Source organism: Anarhichas minor, unplaced genomic scaffold (genome assembly GCF_050575085.1).
Source record: "Anarhichas minor isolate MPS153535 unplaced genomic scaffold, ASM5057508v1 ptg000011l, whole genome shotgun sequence".
NCBI classification, from domain to species: Eukaryota; Metazoa; Chordata; class Actinopteri; order Perciformes; family Anarhichadidae; genus Anarhichas; species Anarhichas minor.
The window spans coordinates 7256416-7274975 of record NW_027466457.1 but is presented as its reverse complement, the minus strand read 5'-3'; the positions used below and the strand labels follow the sequence as shown (position 1 = coordinate 7274975).

Here is an 18560-nt window from a genome sequence, read left to right as displayed (position 1 = left end):
TATTTAATTGTCCTGATCTTCTTTTTGGACGACTGCTCCCAGAATTAGAACAGAAATAGGTGAGAAAGGCTTTACAGTCTCTGTGAGACAATCTGCAGGAAGATTTGAAACTTCACTAACTAGAACTCTCCGTTAATTCAAAACTGAAGCTGGGAGATGAATCCTTTGGGATCCTGGATGCTTTGAATTAGTTGTTGTCGTCTTGCTTCCAGATGATGCTGCTCTGTATCTCTACTCTCAGTCTCACCCTCCACGTCTCTGTCTACTGTCTATTACTGACTTTCAATGGTATTTTCTCATTGCTACCTGCATTTCAGTGTAATCTAAATCAAGAACATGCACAAGATTATGTTACATATCTCATAACAGTAGTAGGAGAAGCACTATACCAGAATGTATTGTATAATATTATATCCTGTATTACTCACCGGCCTGCTCCAGAGCCATCATGGTGGACTGCTCGATCAGGTCTCTCTCTATGAAGCTCCTGAAATCCTCGCTGTACACGCTGAGATCTGGTAGCTGGAATGTGTAGATGGGCATCTCAAGAGGGAACTGCTCGCTGGTACACTCACTGGCCACCTGCAGCCGCGCCAGCGAGACGATAGCAGAGCTGGCGTGGGAGATCCCGCGGGACAGACGCTTCTCTAGAGGGGAGAAGAAGCGAGAATTGCATGGATGAGTGGGAAGCGAGTGAAGAAAAGACAAAACTGGTGGGGGTCATTGGTGGTGGCAACATGGTGTTGAGGGAGTCCTCGTACCTTGTGCATTGTCCTCCTGCTTCTGTGCACATGGCCTGTCGATCTTGCTGACATGGGTGGGCGTGTCACGCGTCTCTGGCTGCTTGTAGTAGCGGCCCTCGTTGAAGACCAGCGGCAGGTTGGCAGTGTGGACCTGCCTGAGCTCCTCATAATCATTCAGAGCAGCACTGAGGTCCCAATTTTTACCTGCGGGACACAAAAAAAAAGGTCTGGTCGATTGCACGTCAACACTGATTAAAAGTATCAAGAATGAATATTGTGTACGATTATTGAAGGGTATCATATTGATATATTTTTTTAGATATTTAGTCCAAGATATCCTGAATTCCTGAACAATTAGAGTGGTTTACCAAATATTATGTTCCCACGCATCAAAAAGTTTTTTTTTTTGGTGCAACGGGACACTTTTCGCTGCAGTTTACAGTAAAAAGAGTTATCTCATGGTGAATAACTCCTAAGCAGAAAGGGAAGAAAGAAATGGGGTGAAATACAAAAGGGCTAGGCATCTGCAGATTTTGGAATTACTGTCTTTTTACAAATATTAAATAATGAGCCCCAACAATAATGGTATATATAACCCATATGGAGCAATGCCATACAGAGTAAAACATGCTGCATCATAAGAAGAATAACCGGAGGTTGAGGTTGGGTGGTGCCACAACAATGAAGACGCTGAGAGAAGACGGATCATTTAACAGAGTGACAGCAATATCCTGATGTGCAGGAGGGACCCACACACTGGTAACACATGCACGCCATGAGGGCACGCACACACAAACACACACACACACACACACACACACACACACACACACACGCACACACACACACACACACACACACACACACACACACACGCACACACTTCCTGTCCTCTGGGTGTTGTCTCTAATAGAGATCCCTTCCAGGTTTGAGAGAAACAAGTCGAGCCTCAGTCTTATTATAAAACAGTGTGCCTTCTCATGACGCCACAAGAACTATCTGCAGTCTATACAACTCACATCAATGCCGACAACTGCAAACATTCAGAGGGTTCCTGCATGTAGTCTGAGCATGTTTGTGAGACAAGGTCCATTAATGGACTCCCTTCATAAGAGACCTGGAGGAAGTTGTCTTCTTCCTCACTTCCAGACATGATGATTCTCGGCAGTCTGAACATGAAACCTGGCACCACTAAACCCCGTCTCTCACGACGATCAATGCAAAACGGGTTCTGCTTTATTGAGCAGATCCAGGAATACAACTTAAGGTCCAGCAAGATAGCCACCCAGCACCTAATGCATGTTCTTTAAATGCTTCTACATTAGCCTACTATTACTGTGGCATGGAAGGCATTGTTTCAGCTCCTTCATTTTTAATGGCTGCCGTCAGCAAAAAGGAACGCTGATAAATTCATCTGCAGTGTGAACATGCAGCATCCCTATCTATTAGAAAGACAGCAGCTTTACTAAACTCCTTTTTCTCATTTAAGGACTGTGAATTAAACCAGGTGCACAGGCGGATTTGAGGGCAATAGAAGTCCATCTTTATGAGCAAGCTTTACTAACTATCTGATTATTTTAATTAAACGAAATCTCCTAAATGAGTTTGTTAACCCTTTTTCCTATTCTAAAAATTAAAAACCCCAGAACACAGAAAATGTCCTGGTTGTCAATAAATGTATCCACAAAGGTCCAAACAAATTCTTCAGTACATAAACCAGCATCTAGGGGGAAGCACCACATATTGCGCTGTCATATGACTCAGACCAAAGGGGTCACAGCTGATTGATGCAGGTCTGGAGAGCTAAGCTAACACCAGAGAAAAGCAGCAGGCGTGACACTGAAATAGGACATCCAGGCCCACGTCTGTCTTGTCTGAGTGCTGTGTCTTGTTAGTGTCCCTGTGGCTTTGTGCCAAAGCAGAAAAAAAACATGACTGAAGGGGAGGGAGAGACAGACACCCAACACTTTAATTCTTTTATCAGACTAGACACCAGCTGCATAATAAACACACAGAGACAAAAAAATAAAATTCCAGGACGCACTCTACAAGGATTTCATCCCCTAATGGAAGTCTGATTTGTGTGGAGCATGCTTTTATTCCTGTAAAGTAGACAAAACTGGATCTAAATTAAGAGTTCAGCATTTCTTTACTGCAGTTTGAACAGATGCTTGAGTGCAATGCGAAATCGTCTGAGACTGAAATTGCTGCAAAAATCGGAAATAAAAACACAAACCTCACTTGACTGTCTCAAGAAAGCCAATTCAACTGACCATCAACCAGCTTTCTGTTGCCGTGTGCACTTTTTCTCTCCTGTTTTTTTCCACCAAAGTGGCCCTGTATGTAAGCTATACAAGTGCCAGTAGCACTCTGCTCCTCAATGAGTTCCAATGAATAGGCACAAAGCTCTCCCTGGGGAGTGCACTCGTAAAACCGTCACACTGGCCTCTAAATCAGCAGGCTGGCTCACTGTTACAGGCCCAACTCCTCTCCTCCCCTCCTTTGTTTCCTTTCTTTTCCTTTCCCCTCATTTCCTCTCCTCTTCTGTTCTTCCCTGTCCTCTGCCCGCTTGAGTGCAACCGCAGCACAACAGGGAGCAGCTGATCAAAACACAAATTCCCACATATCGAGTCTTTTATACATGACAGTTTGCTTGATAGCCTCGAATCTCGGAGGTGCAGGACAGTTTGGGTCTCTTACCTTCCAGCAGGTCTCTTGCCAGACCCGGTTCTGCCCCCGTGGACCGAACAAAGTCTGACAGGACCGCGTCCATGTCCAGAGTCATGTGATCATGTGTGTGCGCTGCCCAAGGTGCAGCGGTGGCCTTGGTGGACGCCAGACTTCACGTTGTCATCTGGAAAAAGACACCATTTTATAGTAAATCCATTTCAGCAACACTCTTAAAAACCCATCACTCACTAACCTTGCGAGAAACCAGAGACTGGGCGGACCCGCTCTCTAATTCTTAACCCGGCCAGCAGTCTCGGCCTGCTTGTACTGAGGTGTAATGCTTAGAGCTGAAAGTACATAGTACTGCGAACAGCACTCCACTCCCAGAACTCCTCCCAGCTCTTGCTAACAGTCATAACATAAAATCCAACAGCACGGATGTAATATCAACAATACGACCAGAGGTTGTATCCAGGACACACCTGCCTCTCTCCAGAGCTTTTGGCCCACCGCCCGTGACGTAAAACAAACACTAACCCTCTTCCTGCCACTGAGTGACAACCAGGGGTTTCTGGGTATGATCCAGTATCTTGAACCACGTGAGCTGGACAGCAAGGACGGATGCCCAGCAACTGTTTGTGGAGCGATTCAGTGTGATGTTATTTAGTATGATGCTAGCTAGAGAGCAGGTTAACAGCGCGGCTCTTATGATCAACAAGCGTTCCTTTGTTCGATCTTAAATATCACTTCTAAGATGCACAAGTGTTCCCTCCCTCGGCCCATGGAACGAATGAGCCCATGCATAGCTTCCATTCCTCCGGAGGCTGTGTGGGTGACCGAGGAACGGAGTTCAGCACGTTGTCAGTGAAGAAACAAACACCCACAGGTTTGCAGCTCTGACACCGGGGCCTCTGTGTGTGCAGACCGGAGGTTTGAAGGCTGCTCAGGTCTGTGGCTTTGACCTAAAGAGGAGTGAGAGCATGCTGCAGACATTCTGATACTCTGCCCACATCGCTGAGGTGTAAGCAACTGCTCCAGCTCTCAGTGTGCCACGTGACATACGAGCGTCCATCAGGTTTTCGGCTCAGTTTTCGGCTCAGTTTTGGCACAGACGCTCTGATCTGGAATTGCAGCCGATGCAAAAAAAACATTTCAGTTGTTTCCTGCTTCTGAGACGGATGAGCATCAGTGGATAGGACATCGCAGCATATCTTTAACTGACCATGACAGAACAATCTCAGAAACTCTCAGTCAGTATTATCATCTCATGAAAATGAAAAGCTCGCGACAACAAAAGAAAAACAGACAGCTGAGCGCTCCTTGATTATTGGCATCAGAGAGAAAATATCTTTGTTCGAGACCCAGCAACTTTAGTCTTTATCATATGCATTATTAATAAGTCAAAGCCGCACTTAAGCTGTAGTTTAGCTGACCTACTTACTGTCAGCCACTTGCATTGTGTTGCATCTGCTGGAGCGGTCACAACCAAAGGTTTGTCAGAGATCATGCGATTGGGACTGATACGCATTATGTTATCAGATCAAAGGGGACCTCTAATGTATCGCTGGAGGTAGTTCTCTCGTTATTGGCACTTCCTTCTTAGAAATCAAATAAATGTTTATCACAACAAAATGTCACACTTCTTACAGGAAATTAAAAAGACAAAGAAACAACATATGTGCACATAATTACACTGTCTAGAGGTCATCACTGAGTACAGAATAATAGGTGAAGCGAGTCACAGGAATAGCTGATGACCTCATCGTTTCCCTGAAGAACAGCCTCATTCAGATCGCTTTCCTTGTGGGAGGTAGTTATGACTCAGAAACACCCCAATGCATGTTTTTCTATCTGACGTACAGCCTGGGAATGTCCAGCTTCCCTTTAATCATAATGATAATTTGCATATTTGTCACACACATGATGTATCCGGCTTCTACAAACGGCATTATAGCAGCACAGTGAACTAGAAAAAGATCTACTTTAAAGGATTGACGTTTGTCATATTTGTCTTATTCTTGACAAATGGCAAGAAAAGACCAGAACCATCTAATAAAACTTTCAGACTCTGCTGCGATGCTCAGTCCCAAGACTATTTGTTACAACTTTATATTTCGTAATATTTTAATTTTATAAAAGGACAACTGGGCAAAGTATTCTCTGAAAATGTTACTCAAATACGAGTAAATCTTCAATGGTGGAGTAAGACACATTTGGTGTACTAGTTGTGAATATTTATGGCACCAGGTGCAGTGGTGAAATGTAAAGAACAATACTCAGGTACTGTACTTATGTACAGAGAGGTACTTGTACTTTTTATAGTACATATTGTGTGCACTACATTTATGTGTTTTTAGTCAAAAATGGAGGTCTGTGCCACAGATGTATAAATTAGTCCTCGCACACACAGACAGCACTACATAATAGGATCAACTCATTGTTGGTTTTGGTCTTTTCATTTGTTGTTAATTAGAGAAATATTGAATACCTAGCCTTATCCATTCAGTGTTATTTAGCAGCTGTCAGCTACAATGTGGATGACTGTGATTCAACTGCTTTCTGTTAGTTATGACACATACTTTCTGTATTTTTGCTGAGGGTTGTTGAAAAGCCATCTGATGACCGTGGGACTGTCAGGACCAGACGCAGCTCTAGTCCATGGCTTCAGAGGCCGCACAGGAGAGGAAGACACCGGGGAGGCAGAGAACCCTGAAACACACACACACACACACACACACACACACACACACACACACACACACACACACACACACACATATGGAAAGTTATCACCCTGAAACAGAAAGTTATGGCCCTTAGTTCTGATCGACTGAGCTCAATTTGAAGCTGCTGTAACACACCCGACGGCCACACACACCTGTGACTGCATCAGAGTTAATATGCAAATTTAAAAATTACCCCTCAAGCCATTACTTTCATCATGTGTCATTTAGAAACCACTTGGTCTACTGACTATTCATCAGTAGAGCATTGCTCGTGAACAGCCAACATTTAATCATCGGTTGAAAATTAAAGACTAATCTTTTTACTAAAATGTGAAATTACATCATTGATGTCATTGCTTGAGTACTTTTAGAACAGGGTTTTAATCTGCCTGGTGATATGTGTAACTACACCAGTCAGCTGTTGTAAGAGCCCTATAAAGCTGCCTGACGTCTTCTTCATGAACATTTCCTTAAAACAGCTGAAAACAGCCTGAAGTTTAGGCAGCAGCTGCACTTAAAAGCAGCACCGTTTCTTCTAAGACCGCACCTTCTGAAGGCGTAATCACATTTTCAGCTTCTCAAAGTAAGGTGCAGATGTTTATGTGACACCAGCACTGACGCAGTAAAGAAAGTGCAGCGCTAGCCTCACGATCTTTGCTTTTTACGTAACGAAACGCAAACGCGCTGATGCCAGTAAATGCGGAGGAGGTCACTGTACGAGTCGCTGTGATCCAGGGTGATCCTGCATGATACAGCAGGCGGAGAGATGAGATTATCAGTGTGTGGAGACAAACGCACATGGAAACCCGAGAGAGAAGAGTGTGAGAGCAGCCACGCAGAGCAACAGAGAATATTCTGCCACTACTCTCTTCACCCTTTCAGCAGAACACTGCCGAGGAGTTAGCGTCAAAGCCCTCCTAAGTGGGACTGAAATATCCTTCAGTGCCATGCATAATTCACAGGAACAGTAAAAATGTCCATATACTGTATGTGTCCTCTGTTTATGTGTACAATCTATCACAGCAACGTTAACCACAGCACTATGTGTTACCTTTGAAATCAGAGCAGTTCCTCACTTAAAATGACAGCACGTTGAGCAGATTTTAGTGCAAATTTGAGGCGGACTATTATCCATGAGTTATATAATAGTAGTTACATAGTTATACACTATCACTACTTCAACCATCGCTGCTAGGCCGACATGTTAGTGATGACTATTACAAATGTAATTAGCATGGCAAGAAATAACACGAGAATATTCCACCTGAGCAGAGGTTACTTGACTAGTGTTGTCCTCGAGTAAAAGTCACATGAGATTTTCCTAAAAGTCAAAATGAAAGGCCCATGCAAGTTTAAAAGTTATAATTACATCCCATTTGGCAGACACTCCTAATGGGCATTGTAGTTCAGCGTATTGCTCAAAGACTCTTCCACACTTGGCGATGAAGAGCTGGGGATCACACCACCAACCTTTTGAATGAATGGCTTAAACGCTCTACAGCCTCCTCCTGTATGAACTAAAGTACTCCTCAATGTTCCACAATACCTCTGTAAATTTACTCAAGTGAAGTTTTTAATGCAAGACTATTACTTAATGACTACTATTACACCTGCGAGAAAATACTTTATAACAAAAACCTGTGAGTAAAAGGAGAATAACCAATTTTCGAGTTTACCAAAAGGCTCTTGAAAATGCTGCTCAATTACAATATTGAGAGTACACACTGTGTGTTTCCACACCTGGTAACTGGTCGGAGTGTGAACGCTACTAACTTTGTGTCAGAAGTGAACACACGATGTTCACTGCAGGCTGCATCTTTGATCTTGTGGTGTCAACACTTTTACAGTTTTAGACCGCGTGGAAAAAGTGTGGCCTTGCAACCATCAGCTACGGCCTCATTTTCTCTCGGATGTTTCTGCTTTCGGTCTTCCGATTACACAGCTGAGCAGCAGGCGTAATAGTAACTAAGCAGAGTCAAGTTGTGTAGTATCCTAACTGCATTCACAACAGCACTCAAACACACTGCGTCTTTTGCCTCCTATGGTCCGCTGACCCATGAGCATTCTGCCCGCAGTCCCTCCGTATTTACAAGGGCCCGATTGTAGACAGTAAAAGACAGACAAAGGAATTGTTTCTTAATCATCTGACTGCACAAGCACTGGAGGACGCTCCACTGACTTCTCCTTCAACAGCACTGGTCCACAGACACTGCAGCTATACAGTATGATATCAAATAATTTAGCCTTTAGCATCAGACATGACATAAACGAATCACCTACATGCCAGCTCAAATACATTTTTCATAAATAACAGCTGTAATTTGGATGCAAGCATGAAAGCTGGACCGACTGTTATAAATGAGGCCCCCGGGGGAGCTGTTGGATGAACCCCACTGAGAGACGTACATTGCTGATGCTTAGACATTTAAAATGTAGTATCTGTGTTCTGGGTATACAACTATTACCACTTTACTAAATCAATCATTAGCAGCTGTCAATCAAGTCGTACAACCACCACAAGACAATGAACCTACCTCTGTGAATTCTGCTGCAGGCTGTTTAAATCCAATTAACCTTCTCTCACCGATCTCTTGTGAAACAATAAAAAAAAGCCTACAGACACAGCTGTTTTTGACTCTGCCTCAAAAATAATTAAATGCAAAGCCACCCTACACTATGCATACTAATGCTGCATAACAACTCCCCACCCACTACTTCCTTTTTTATGTTGAACGCTATTTGAAGACTCACTACTTTAAACCACCAGTTGGCTGATTAGAAAGTGTGAAAAGACTCACCGTGAGTGGCTCTGCAAGACCCAACAATGGAAACTTGGAGCCTTTATTCCGAGAATACTTCTGAATGTCGCACAGACGATGAAAAATGATGCACAATTGCTTTCCATCATCACAAGCTCATTTGCCATTTGATACAGAGTTTCTTTTCCATAACGTCCACTGTTAAATGCAAACGTGCAATTTTTTCCGTGATGTACATGTACTGTATATACGTAATCACATTACAGTAACCGGATGAGTTATAGATGAGATAATTGTCTCCATCGTGAGCCATGATCGCCCACATGCAAGGCAGATACACAGCAGGTGGGAGGTGAACATACTGTACAAACACTTACACTCTGGTCTTTACACTGCATCTCCTTCGTAACTGCAATGTGGTCCAGCAGCAAATCCTATACGTGCACACCAATGTTATCAGCAGGGTATACTATACAGTCTCTTAGATAAGCTTTAAAAGGCAGCTTCTATTTTACGGCTATTATATTTTGCAAATGTGAGTTTATGTAGATGTCAGAGTACAGTACAAACACTGATGCTTTTAAGTCAATTGAAAATGAAGTCCTAATAAACACTGTACCTGTGGAAATAACGTTGCATCAAGGCAGTCGGTCCAGTTACACTGAACAAAATGCAAGATATTTTATAAATATAAGCATTTAAGTTGATTAGTGGCGTTGAAAATCAGACAACATATGAATGAGACAGTTGATCTCAGTCACTGATTCAATGCATCCTTCTTGTGGAGGACTAGCTCCCTTCACAGCTTAGTAGGTGGCACTAGTCCAGAGATCAAAAAGACCGTTGGAACCTGAAACATGAGCCTGATCAACAAAATAGTGGCAAGAGACCTGTCCAGCAAGGGTTGGACAAAAGACGTGGGCTTGTTGGTAAAACACAAATGAAGTTACTCAAACCTCAAGTAAGTGTGATCCCTTCTCTGCTGGTGAGAATATTTTGGATTCTTCCAGGCAGAGAACAAAATCGTACGTTCTGGCTTGGACATACGGCTCGGTCGAGCCAATTGTGGCTTCATCACTAGTGTGTGAGCCGAGCTGCAGTTAGCAGGGCCAAGCACCAACTAGCTTAAACTGCTGTGTTCAACACTGGTAGATAAACACCCTATCATCCCCATCTCTAGAGCGCATGAGTGTGTGTGTGTGTGTGTGTGTGTGTGTGTGTGTGTGTGTGTGTGTGTATGCAAAAACACTAACCATTGCATGTTCACTACTCATTCTGCCCTGTGTGTGTTTACCAATCTCAGAGCCAACAGAGCAAGTGCTGCAACAAAGGGCTGCCAAAACACAGAAGACAGTTAATAAAAGATGGCGTTCATTCTTACCCAGAACTTATTCACAAGCCTGTGCACAGCAAAATGTCAAGCCACCCTCTCAGTTATGGTGAGAAGAAAAATGTCAGTTTTTTCCGAAAACAATTGCTATTTGCTCTTTTAATATACAACGAAACACTAAAACCAGACATATTCAAAACAGTGTTGTTGCTCTGTTGATGTCATCGAATAAATAAAGACAGAAACCGAAAAAATACAGCGATTCGATACACTTGTTACATTAGACTTGGGGTAATTGTATGTTGGAGGAACAAATGAGCACAATTCGACGGAAACAGATCATTTCCACCTTGCATCAGTACCGAATAATCAACACAATCCATTAGCTTGCTTCATAACACAGCACACTTAAGTGGCATGGAACATTCATGTAATGGGATATCATAATGTCTCACCAAACTACAAACTAAGCACTTCAACAATTTCAAAGTCCTTGCTTGAGAGCACAAGATTCAATCAGTGCATTTCAATGCAGACTGGAAGCTCCACTTGCTATTCAGCCTTCCTATCGGTCCGTCAGTCAGCCTCAATCTCTGTCCCTCCTCCTCCTGCAGTCACAATGGCAAGCTTGTACTTGTGGTGATTGTGTATGTGCCTCACCAGTGCTCAGGGCAGCAGACGTGCGCATGTACACGCTTATACGCCGCCATCTAGACGATATTATAGGCGGGCCCTGTGTGTATGTATGACGTGTTTCAATCAGTGCTTGGGACGACATGTTCAAGCGAGAGCTCTTCACCCTGCACCAGCTCATCAAATTAAGCCATTTTGATTCCTGAGAGCTCCATCTACGTCTGTCTCCACCTGAGAGTGTGCCGAATCACTCCTTATCCATCCATTATGCTCTATTCACTAGTGGGACTTCCCCTGCCTTTAGGACCTACAGATGGCATTTATTTGCTGTGACCTGACACCCGAAGAAATCAATGCTGAGCCCCCGCTTCCACTGGCAAGAAGATGGAAAGACCAACAGCGAGAAATGCAAGACTGTGAAGAGACAAACACCAACGTAAGGCACAAAGAGAGTGGGACACTCCAAAAAAAACTTTTCCTTCTTAATCCTTCTCTAAACTGAAAGAAAAGCCAGACGTCTGTGCAGCGGCCCCTCACATGCTGCAAGAAAGATGCTGCTGGAAGCAATAATGTCACTTTGCATCTCATTGCTGCGCTGCACACTGCCAGCACAGCATATACACGGAGGGGGAGAGTTGTTGTCAATTTGCACGAAATGCATCATTGCATTAATATTTGAGGCAAATTTCAATTAATGCCGCTGTGGACAGCGTAAGCACAGCGCTGTGCACCTGAGGGACATGAGTGTTCCTAGAAAAACCTTTCAGAATTCTTGAGGAAGTTTAGAAGCACACGCTATGAATTTGCCATCAAAATGAAGATTTGACGACTTCACCTGTGTTTTCTATTATCTACAGACACAAAAACGACAGGATGCACATCATATATCCTGAAAGCAACGCTCATTATTGACACTACAAGCAATGCATCCATGTAACAAAGCAACTGATATTTCTTCTGTCTGACCTTACAGTGAAGTCAGACCTTCAGTTCTAACAGAGCTGCAGCTCGGCTGTCTGTGCAGCGTGCCACCAAACAAAGAGCTGGTTGCTGAGGGGAGCAGAACGAGATCGTAACCCCTTAAAATGTCAGCCCGCCCTCCAGCCCCCCTACCACAGCAGCCAATACCTCTTCTCCCGACTGGGCCCTTTTTTCGACAGAATGCTACGAGCAGACAGCTGTGAGTAGAGACCAAAGCCTTACCAAAGAGGAAGGTTCCTGTGTTTTCTGTTGATTTGAAGAAGACAGAAATGACCACGCTGTGGATATAAAGTACACTCAGCAGCTAGTGTGAGGTGTATTAATGACACGGATGAAAAAGGCGGTGTCAAGCACGGAAGCATAGGAGGTTGCATACAAGAACTGCTTGCTATCCGAGTACGTATCTTCTAATCCCACGTGAGATAAACAGACCAAAGCTGAAACCAGCTGGTATGTCCTATTTGAGTTTGTGCTGAGGGAGGGCGTCCTCTCAAGTGTTGAACACACAGAATCTTTTGCTTTCTCCTCGACAGCTCAAAGACCTATATGTGGCCTGGAGATATATGTATAATAGTGGATCGATACGCTCTATCTGAGGGGTTGGAATGTTACTCTACATGTATATTTATACATCTAAGTCGAAAAGATGTATACAGTAGATTATAATGATGTCTCCTCTGAATCCACACACACACACACACCCTTCCACATATTGTAGCTAAGATAAGCAGCAGCAGCTATACAGTACTTCATGTTCTCTTGTCAACCTGATTATTTCATTTTGGTACCATGGAAAAAAAAAAACACTAAAACAGCATTTACTGCAAAGCAGCGCACAATGTCAGGTTCGCTAGATCACCTCCTGCAGTAGCTTTTTTCTTTTCAAACAAGCATCTGAGATGTACAGAAATATCAAGGAACTACAGTAATTGTATTCAGCTGAAACTCTGCTTCAATCACAGGGCGGCTATGATGCCCTACAATGATTGTTATCTGCACACATCCAATAAGAAAGAGATTGTTTTGACACCCGTTATATCTCAGACTCCACATCTCACCATATCTGTAGGGCGTTGGATTGGCTGTATGTGTGGGTACACTCATGTAGGTGGAGAGGGCAATATCATAACCTTGTTCTCAATTTAGTATCTGAAGAAAAAGACGTGAAAACCTATAAACCAGTAGGTTCCTGAATAAAAAACAAAAAGGATCTTTCTGGCTAAACCACAAGAATGCTGTGATGATATTTCACCACTTTTGTTCTAGTTACCAATTACCACAAATACTGAGTGGGTTTATTGCTTCCTTCAGTCAGCAACTGCTTTCTGGGGTGTCCTTTAGCAATCTACCAAGACCCACTAGAGGTCTACATAGTAAAGAGATAAGGCAGGTATTAAGGATACTTATTGTAGGTGAGTGCAGTCACTAAGAGGTGGATTAATAATTATAGTTGCGTTTAGTACTGTTAAAAAGGCCTCCTATAGTGGTACGCTCTGTCCTCCCTGTGAAGTTCAGGAAGATGCTACAGTTTCTGAACTTCAGTATTGAGGTCAATTAAGTTCCAACACAGGTGTCACTGCCTTTGTTTTTGACTGTTTGTGTGCATCCACGTTTGTAAACCTGTAGAAGGAAGCTTCATATGACCCTGAACTTAACGGCAGTGCTTCCGGTACTTTACTGTGGTCAGTTTGGATGAAGGCACAACGATAAGCTATCCAAATGGAACTGATGCTAACTGCAACAGCCATTTACTTGACCAGAGCCAGGCAACAGTTAATGGAAGCTGCAAAACGATTTACTCCCATTACTGAGGGCCAAGATGGACTTTGTGCCCCCAAAAGAGGCAAAAGACATCAATTATCAAGTATTTTGGACTTAGTAACTTTGTCTGACGTTAGTTCTCCAAACTGGCCTGAAGTGCACCCACAGAAAGAGCATTCAGCAGGTATGGGTACATTGTGAAGGAAAGATGTGTCGGACCTCTATCAGTAACTGATACAAGTTTCCCTTTTATAGTTCAAAGGGTTTAAGAACCAACAGAGAGGGTCTGTTTGAATTATTAACTGATCTGATACGGCCTACGAGGATTTTTATTATTTAATATGTATACTTTTAATTGGCTTGTTGGCTTGCAAATCTAAGTGTGTTACATCAGGGGTTTTATGAGCTAGTCAAAAAATGTAACATAATATACCACTTTTTTGATTCGGCCAATTGATTATGTTGTAATTTTATATTTTATAATAATCTTTGTAGCACAAAGTTAGCCTCTAATCCCACTTTTTGTTAAATTTACTAGGCATTTGTTTGGAATAACTTTTGATATGACTTTAACCAGTCATTATTTAGTTGTAGAACAAACCTTAAACTCATTATTACATGACCGGGTGCAGCGTTCAAGTTTAACTTCTTAGAGCTGTGCTGGGCTTCTCAACCCCATTCAGTCCCCAAACCAGATTTTAGAGTTTTCAGATTTCTATGAAATCATCTCGCACTTCTGACACTATTCATGGTCGTAAATCTTCCAGCAATAGCCATTCAATTACATGCTATAACTAGAGGGGCACTCGGAGAGAGCAGACCTCCGCCAAGGCCAATAATCCAGTCTTTCATGATATGCAAGCACAACCACTATATATGTCAGGATATATTTCCAACATTAGAATTATATAGAAATGTGTATATGCTCCAAAATGTAATGGGTTCGAAAATCAGTTACAGAGTTCTCAAGCTGAGAATGATGTACCTGTGCATTCTATGTGGGATACAAGTAGGTTGCATAAATGTGAATGAGGATTTGTTTAAAAAATATCTGATTTATTCTTATAACAAATAATCAGTCAATTTTCTCCTAAACATTTCCAATAACCCAATCTTTATGTCAAGTGACGTCACTCTGGGTGCAGACCCCACAGTAGTATGTGGGTGGGTTGGGGTCGCCAATAGGCTTATGAGAGTGTGTGGGAGAGGTATACAGCAGTGGGAGGAAAGAAGCTGCAGGGTAAATAATCAGAGCATAAAGCCACCACATATTCCTGTGAAATGAGTATACATCCGAACAATATGTGCAACCGCATTACTGTTTAAAACGGGTGACGTCAAAATAAAGTTCCCTGCAAACCTTCGTAAGATAAATATGCTGTACAAAAAAAATAGGCTACTGTACTTATTGACCCTCTTGAGTCATCTCAGACATCTTTCTTCGTCCTGTCACCAGAAAGGAGACCACGAAGAGTGGCGGAATATAACTACAGATGAGAAAGGGAAAGATGAAAGAAAGGGCAGTGACAGTGACAAACAGCAGAGCATTTCTTTTCTCTACTTAAGAAAATGAATGACGTAGAAAGCAAGCTGAACAAGAGCGGTATTGCTCCTCTGTTCTCAGGGTGGCATCTAACCTGCATTTCCCTTTTTACACTTCCTTCAACGGAGACAAAATGGAGACAAAATGGAGATACACTGAATTTCCAACATATGCAGCTGGGTTTTGCAGAGAGAACTGACCTGTTTTTCTGAATGAATGGAAATGACCTACGCTGTGGGCCTGGGTGAATCTATATTGAGTCACCGAGGGTATCCTGTGCAACAGTGTTCTGTTTGATTTGGGAACTGCTCCCTTGCTGATTCGAGGCCGGACAGGGGATGGCTGTGCCCATTGGGCCTTTTGGGGAGAATGTCACAATGACAGACGTCTCCAGCCGCCAGCCTGCTCCCAGACTCAGCACCAGACGCTAAGCAACACAAATGCAATTAGGTGGCGCGGACACACACACACACGTGTACACGTACGCATACACAAGCTAGGCCTATGTCTGTCACAGAGGATATCTTCTTGGCAAAATGTAACATCCAGCTCCTGTTGCTAAATGTGTCACATTTGGATAAAAGAATGAAGGAAAAAAGCTCTGTTTGTCCATAAACACACACGCTGAGGTAATGAGAGTTTAATACGTGCAACTGTAAAAATGTTTATATGCCAACTCAACTCAAAACAACAAACTCGGTTGTCATGAAAATGTTTTACAGAAACATCATCTTTTGCAAAACCTCCGGGTTGACTGGAACCTCAATAGACAATATCTCTGCTACACCGTAATAGCCATAATTGCATATTATTATAATATTATTATATCATAATAGCCATAAAAGCCAGCTCTATGGTGTCTTCGGGGGCAGTACATCGTGATTACAATAAACCTTTCTATCATATTGCAATCAAAAAAGTGAAATTCACACATTGGCGTTTAGATTTCCTCATTTAGGCACGAAATACAAAAGATGACATCAGGCTATTGTCCGGGCCTCTAATCATCTTTTCAGAAGCGTATGGGTCCCTTCGGACTATAGTCACAGGCCATGTAGAATCCCCTGTACACCTCTTTAGAAAACAAACAAACGTTAAACCCAAACCCTGACCTCGCAAACACTGTAAAATATGGATTCATTATAAAAGCGTTCATAAATCACGGTTAAATGGTTTCTGCAGTAAACGTGTTCTGTGGTTGAAGCCTTTACCACAGCAGAGAAGGGAATACTGGTGTGAGGATTTATTACAGCTTTATGACACAAGGCTTACAACTTAATTTGTCTGTGATTTGGAGGTGTATTTCACGTTGCCACATATTCACATTTGAGAAGGTTTGGAGACAAATTTTCCAGAAGTACCTGTCCGACATCAAGGCCAATGTACAGACTCACATGTGACCACAGGGCAGTGGCTGTGGAAAGCACCCTCCCCTGATGTGTGAGAGGAGCCCCTGTGCCTGCCTCCATGGCCTCCAGCTGACCTCCCGCTGCCTGCAGACAGAACACTCAACATCGCTATCCCACCTGTAGAGATGTCTGAAGAACAGGGCCAACTTCAGAGCCGTGCAGTGATTGGGCCGTGATTACCATGGGCACTTGACTCATTTCATGTCCTCTGTAGGACTAAACTTTGGGGGGAAATCAGGCATGGAGACGTGGGATTCTTTTCAAAAGGAAACAAGAGATTCAAGCCCCCTTTCCAGGTGCTTCTCAGGGTTCACCTGATCATTTACCTTCATTGTTTTTTTAGATTCCTCCCTCATGATACCAGAGGAAGAACACACATTGCTGCTGGGTCCTTTGGGTTCAAAATATGTAGAAATGTAAACTTAAAGAGTCATTCTAAAAATGCAACCAGTGTTGTATTTTTTTTTTTTTACATTAAAAGCTTATGAGTGTAACGTTTTCTTCTTAGGTGTTTGAAGTAGGTAGTGGGCAACTGGCACAGATGTTTGCAAAGGAATGTCATCTTGTATCAGTCGACAAGCACTTTGATAAAGCGGCCCTGCCACATGTGACATGAAAGCCCAACTGGGTTCAACAACAACCGTCATCTCTGCTCTGCTTTTCTGTAGCTAAATGCCAGTGACAGGAACAGAATTCACTGTGGTAACTGATCAGGTGCCAAGCGCCCTCTCCCCAGTGCCCTGCTGCACTAAAGCCCTCTGTGGAGCTGGCATGGCCTGGCAGCTACGGGCCCTGCTTCGTATCTCTGCCCATCTATACAAGCTGTCTCAAAATCGGACTCCACTACGGTCAGCTGCCCATCTCATGTGCCCAAGTGAAGCATTGGGACAGGGTTAATAGGCTGTAAGGGTAAGACAGTAAACGAGTTGATTTGATGTACATCATCATCTTCCAAAATGGCCAGGAGGAAACCATGGAGTTCATTTCATTAGTGTTGTACCCAGCTCAAATATAAGCTGATATTAATGATAGATTAAAGGTTTTATTATGTAGGTCTTTGAAAAATAACATAGCAACGAATTAGTGGCCTCACCATCTTTACAGGCAGCCGATATTGTGAACCAGGCCAACAATAAAAGAAGCGTATACGGGCACCAGAATTAAACCATGCAGTGGTATTTGCAGTTATTGTAAGGTTTCATTTTAAGATGAACATATAACCAAGAGTGAGACTGCTTTGATTTACTATATGAAACATGTAGCTGTTATGTATTCCACCATCTACATGTTCAGCCATCTGGCCCAAAATACACTGTGATGATTTAAATTGCATGTCTGTAAAAAGAACCAAAGCCTCCAATAAGCTAATAGCCCTGGTTGTTTTCTTTTAAAGATATGCCACCATCACAAAATTATATTCTCAGCTCTCTCATATTTGTATTACCTATGCTACTGTATGTTTCTACATCACAAAGGTCTGTGACTAAGCATACAGACCACATCCATGTTTACAGCCTTTCACTCTCAGACTAGCGTCTCATCCCAAAACCGTCGATGAGATGTGTGGCCTCGATGCATTTGCCTTCGACCTAAAATAAAAAGGTATTCGCACGGAACCTGAAGTTGAATGCATCGAAGCACGTACTCGCATAAAGGCAGGTGCACCTGTCTGCAGTGGTAGCCTATTGTGTTCCCTGTCAAATGAGCCATGAATCGGCCTGTGGCGCTGTGTGTGCAAAATGCAATAAAAGCAGGTCTGTCTCTTACCGTTCTGTTTTCAGTCATTACTCCCCATCCTAAGGTTTGCAGTCCAGACCTCTGTCGAACCGTTAATTCCTGTCAAGGCTGTGTCTCTCCCTCTCTCTCTCTCGCTCATCCCCATGTCATATTTCTCCGCTGCAGCAGAACAAAGCCACGCCTCCTCCAAGCAGCCTCGCTGCCGCGTGACGTCGGCCGGTGAGGACGTTTGACTCACGCGCTCGGATACACACATCCGGGTAGGAGC

At 43.1% G+C, this 18560-nt stretch overlaps 1 protein-coding gene across 2 annotated transcripts in view; it reads right to left on the bottom strand.

Moving 5' to 3' along the window:
• otud7a (OTU deubiquitinase 7A) overlaps window positions 1-18450 on the bottom strand; it is a 33281-nt gene extending 14831 nt beyond the window's left edge. Inside the window, exons 1-5 of one of the 2 annotated variants that reach the window (XM_076089130.1) lie at window positions 18323-18450; window positions 5993-6122; window positions 3444-3597; window positions 762-947; window positions 429-647 (exon numbers count right to left, since the gene is read on the bottom strand). In XM_076089130.1, the coding sequence (XP_075945245.1) occupies window positions 429-647; window positions 762-947; window positions 3444-3528 (490 nt within the window). In that variant the 5' untranslated portion in view covers window positions 3529-3597; window positions 5993-6122; window positions 18323-18450. Of the gene's footprint in view, window positions 1-428; window positions 648-761; window positions 948-3443; window positions 3598-5992; window positions 6123-8673; window positions 8733-18322 lie in introns of those variants that run through there. The other variant, XM_076089131.1, reaches the window with a different exon arrangement.
• Between the last annotated feature and the right edge of the window lie 110 nt (window positions 18451-18560).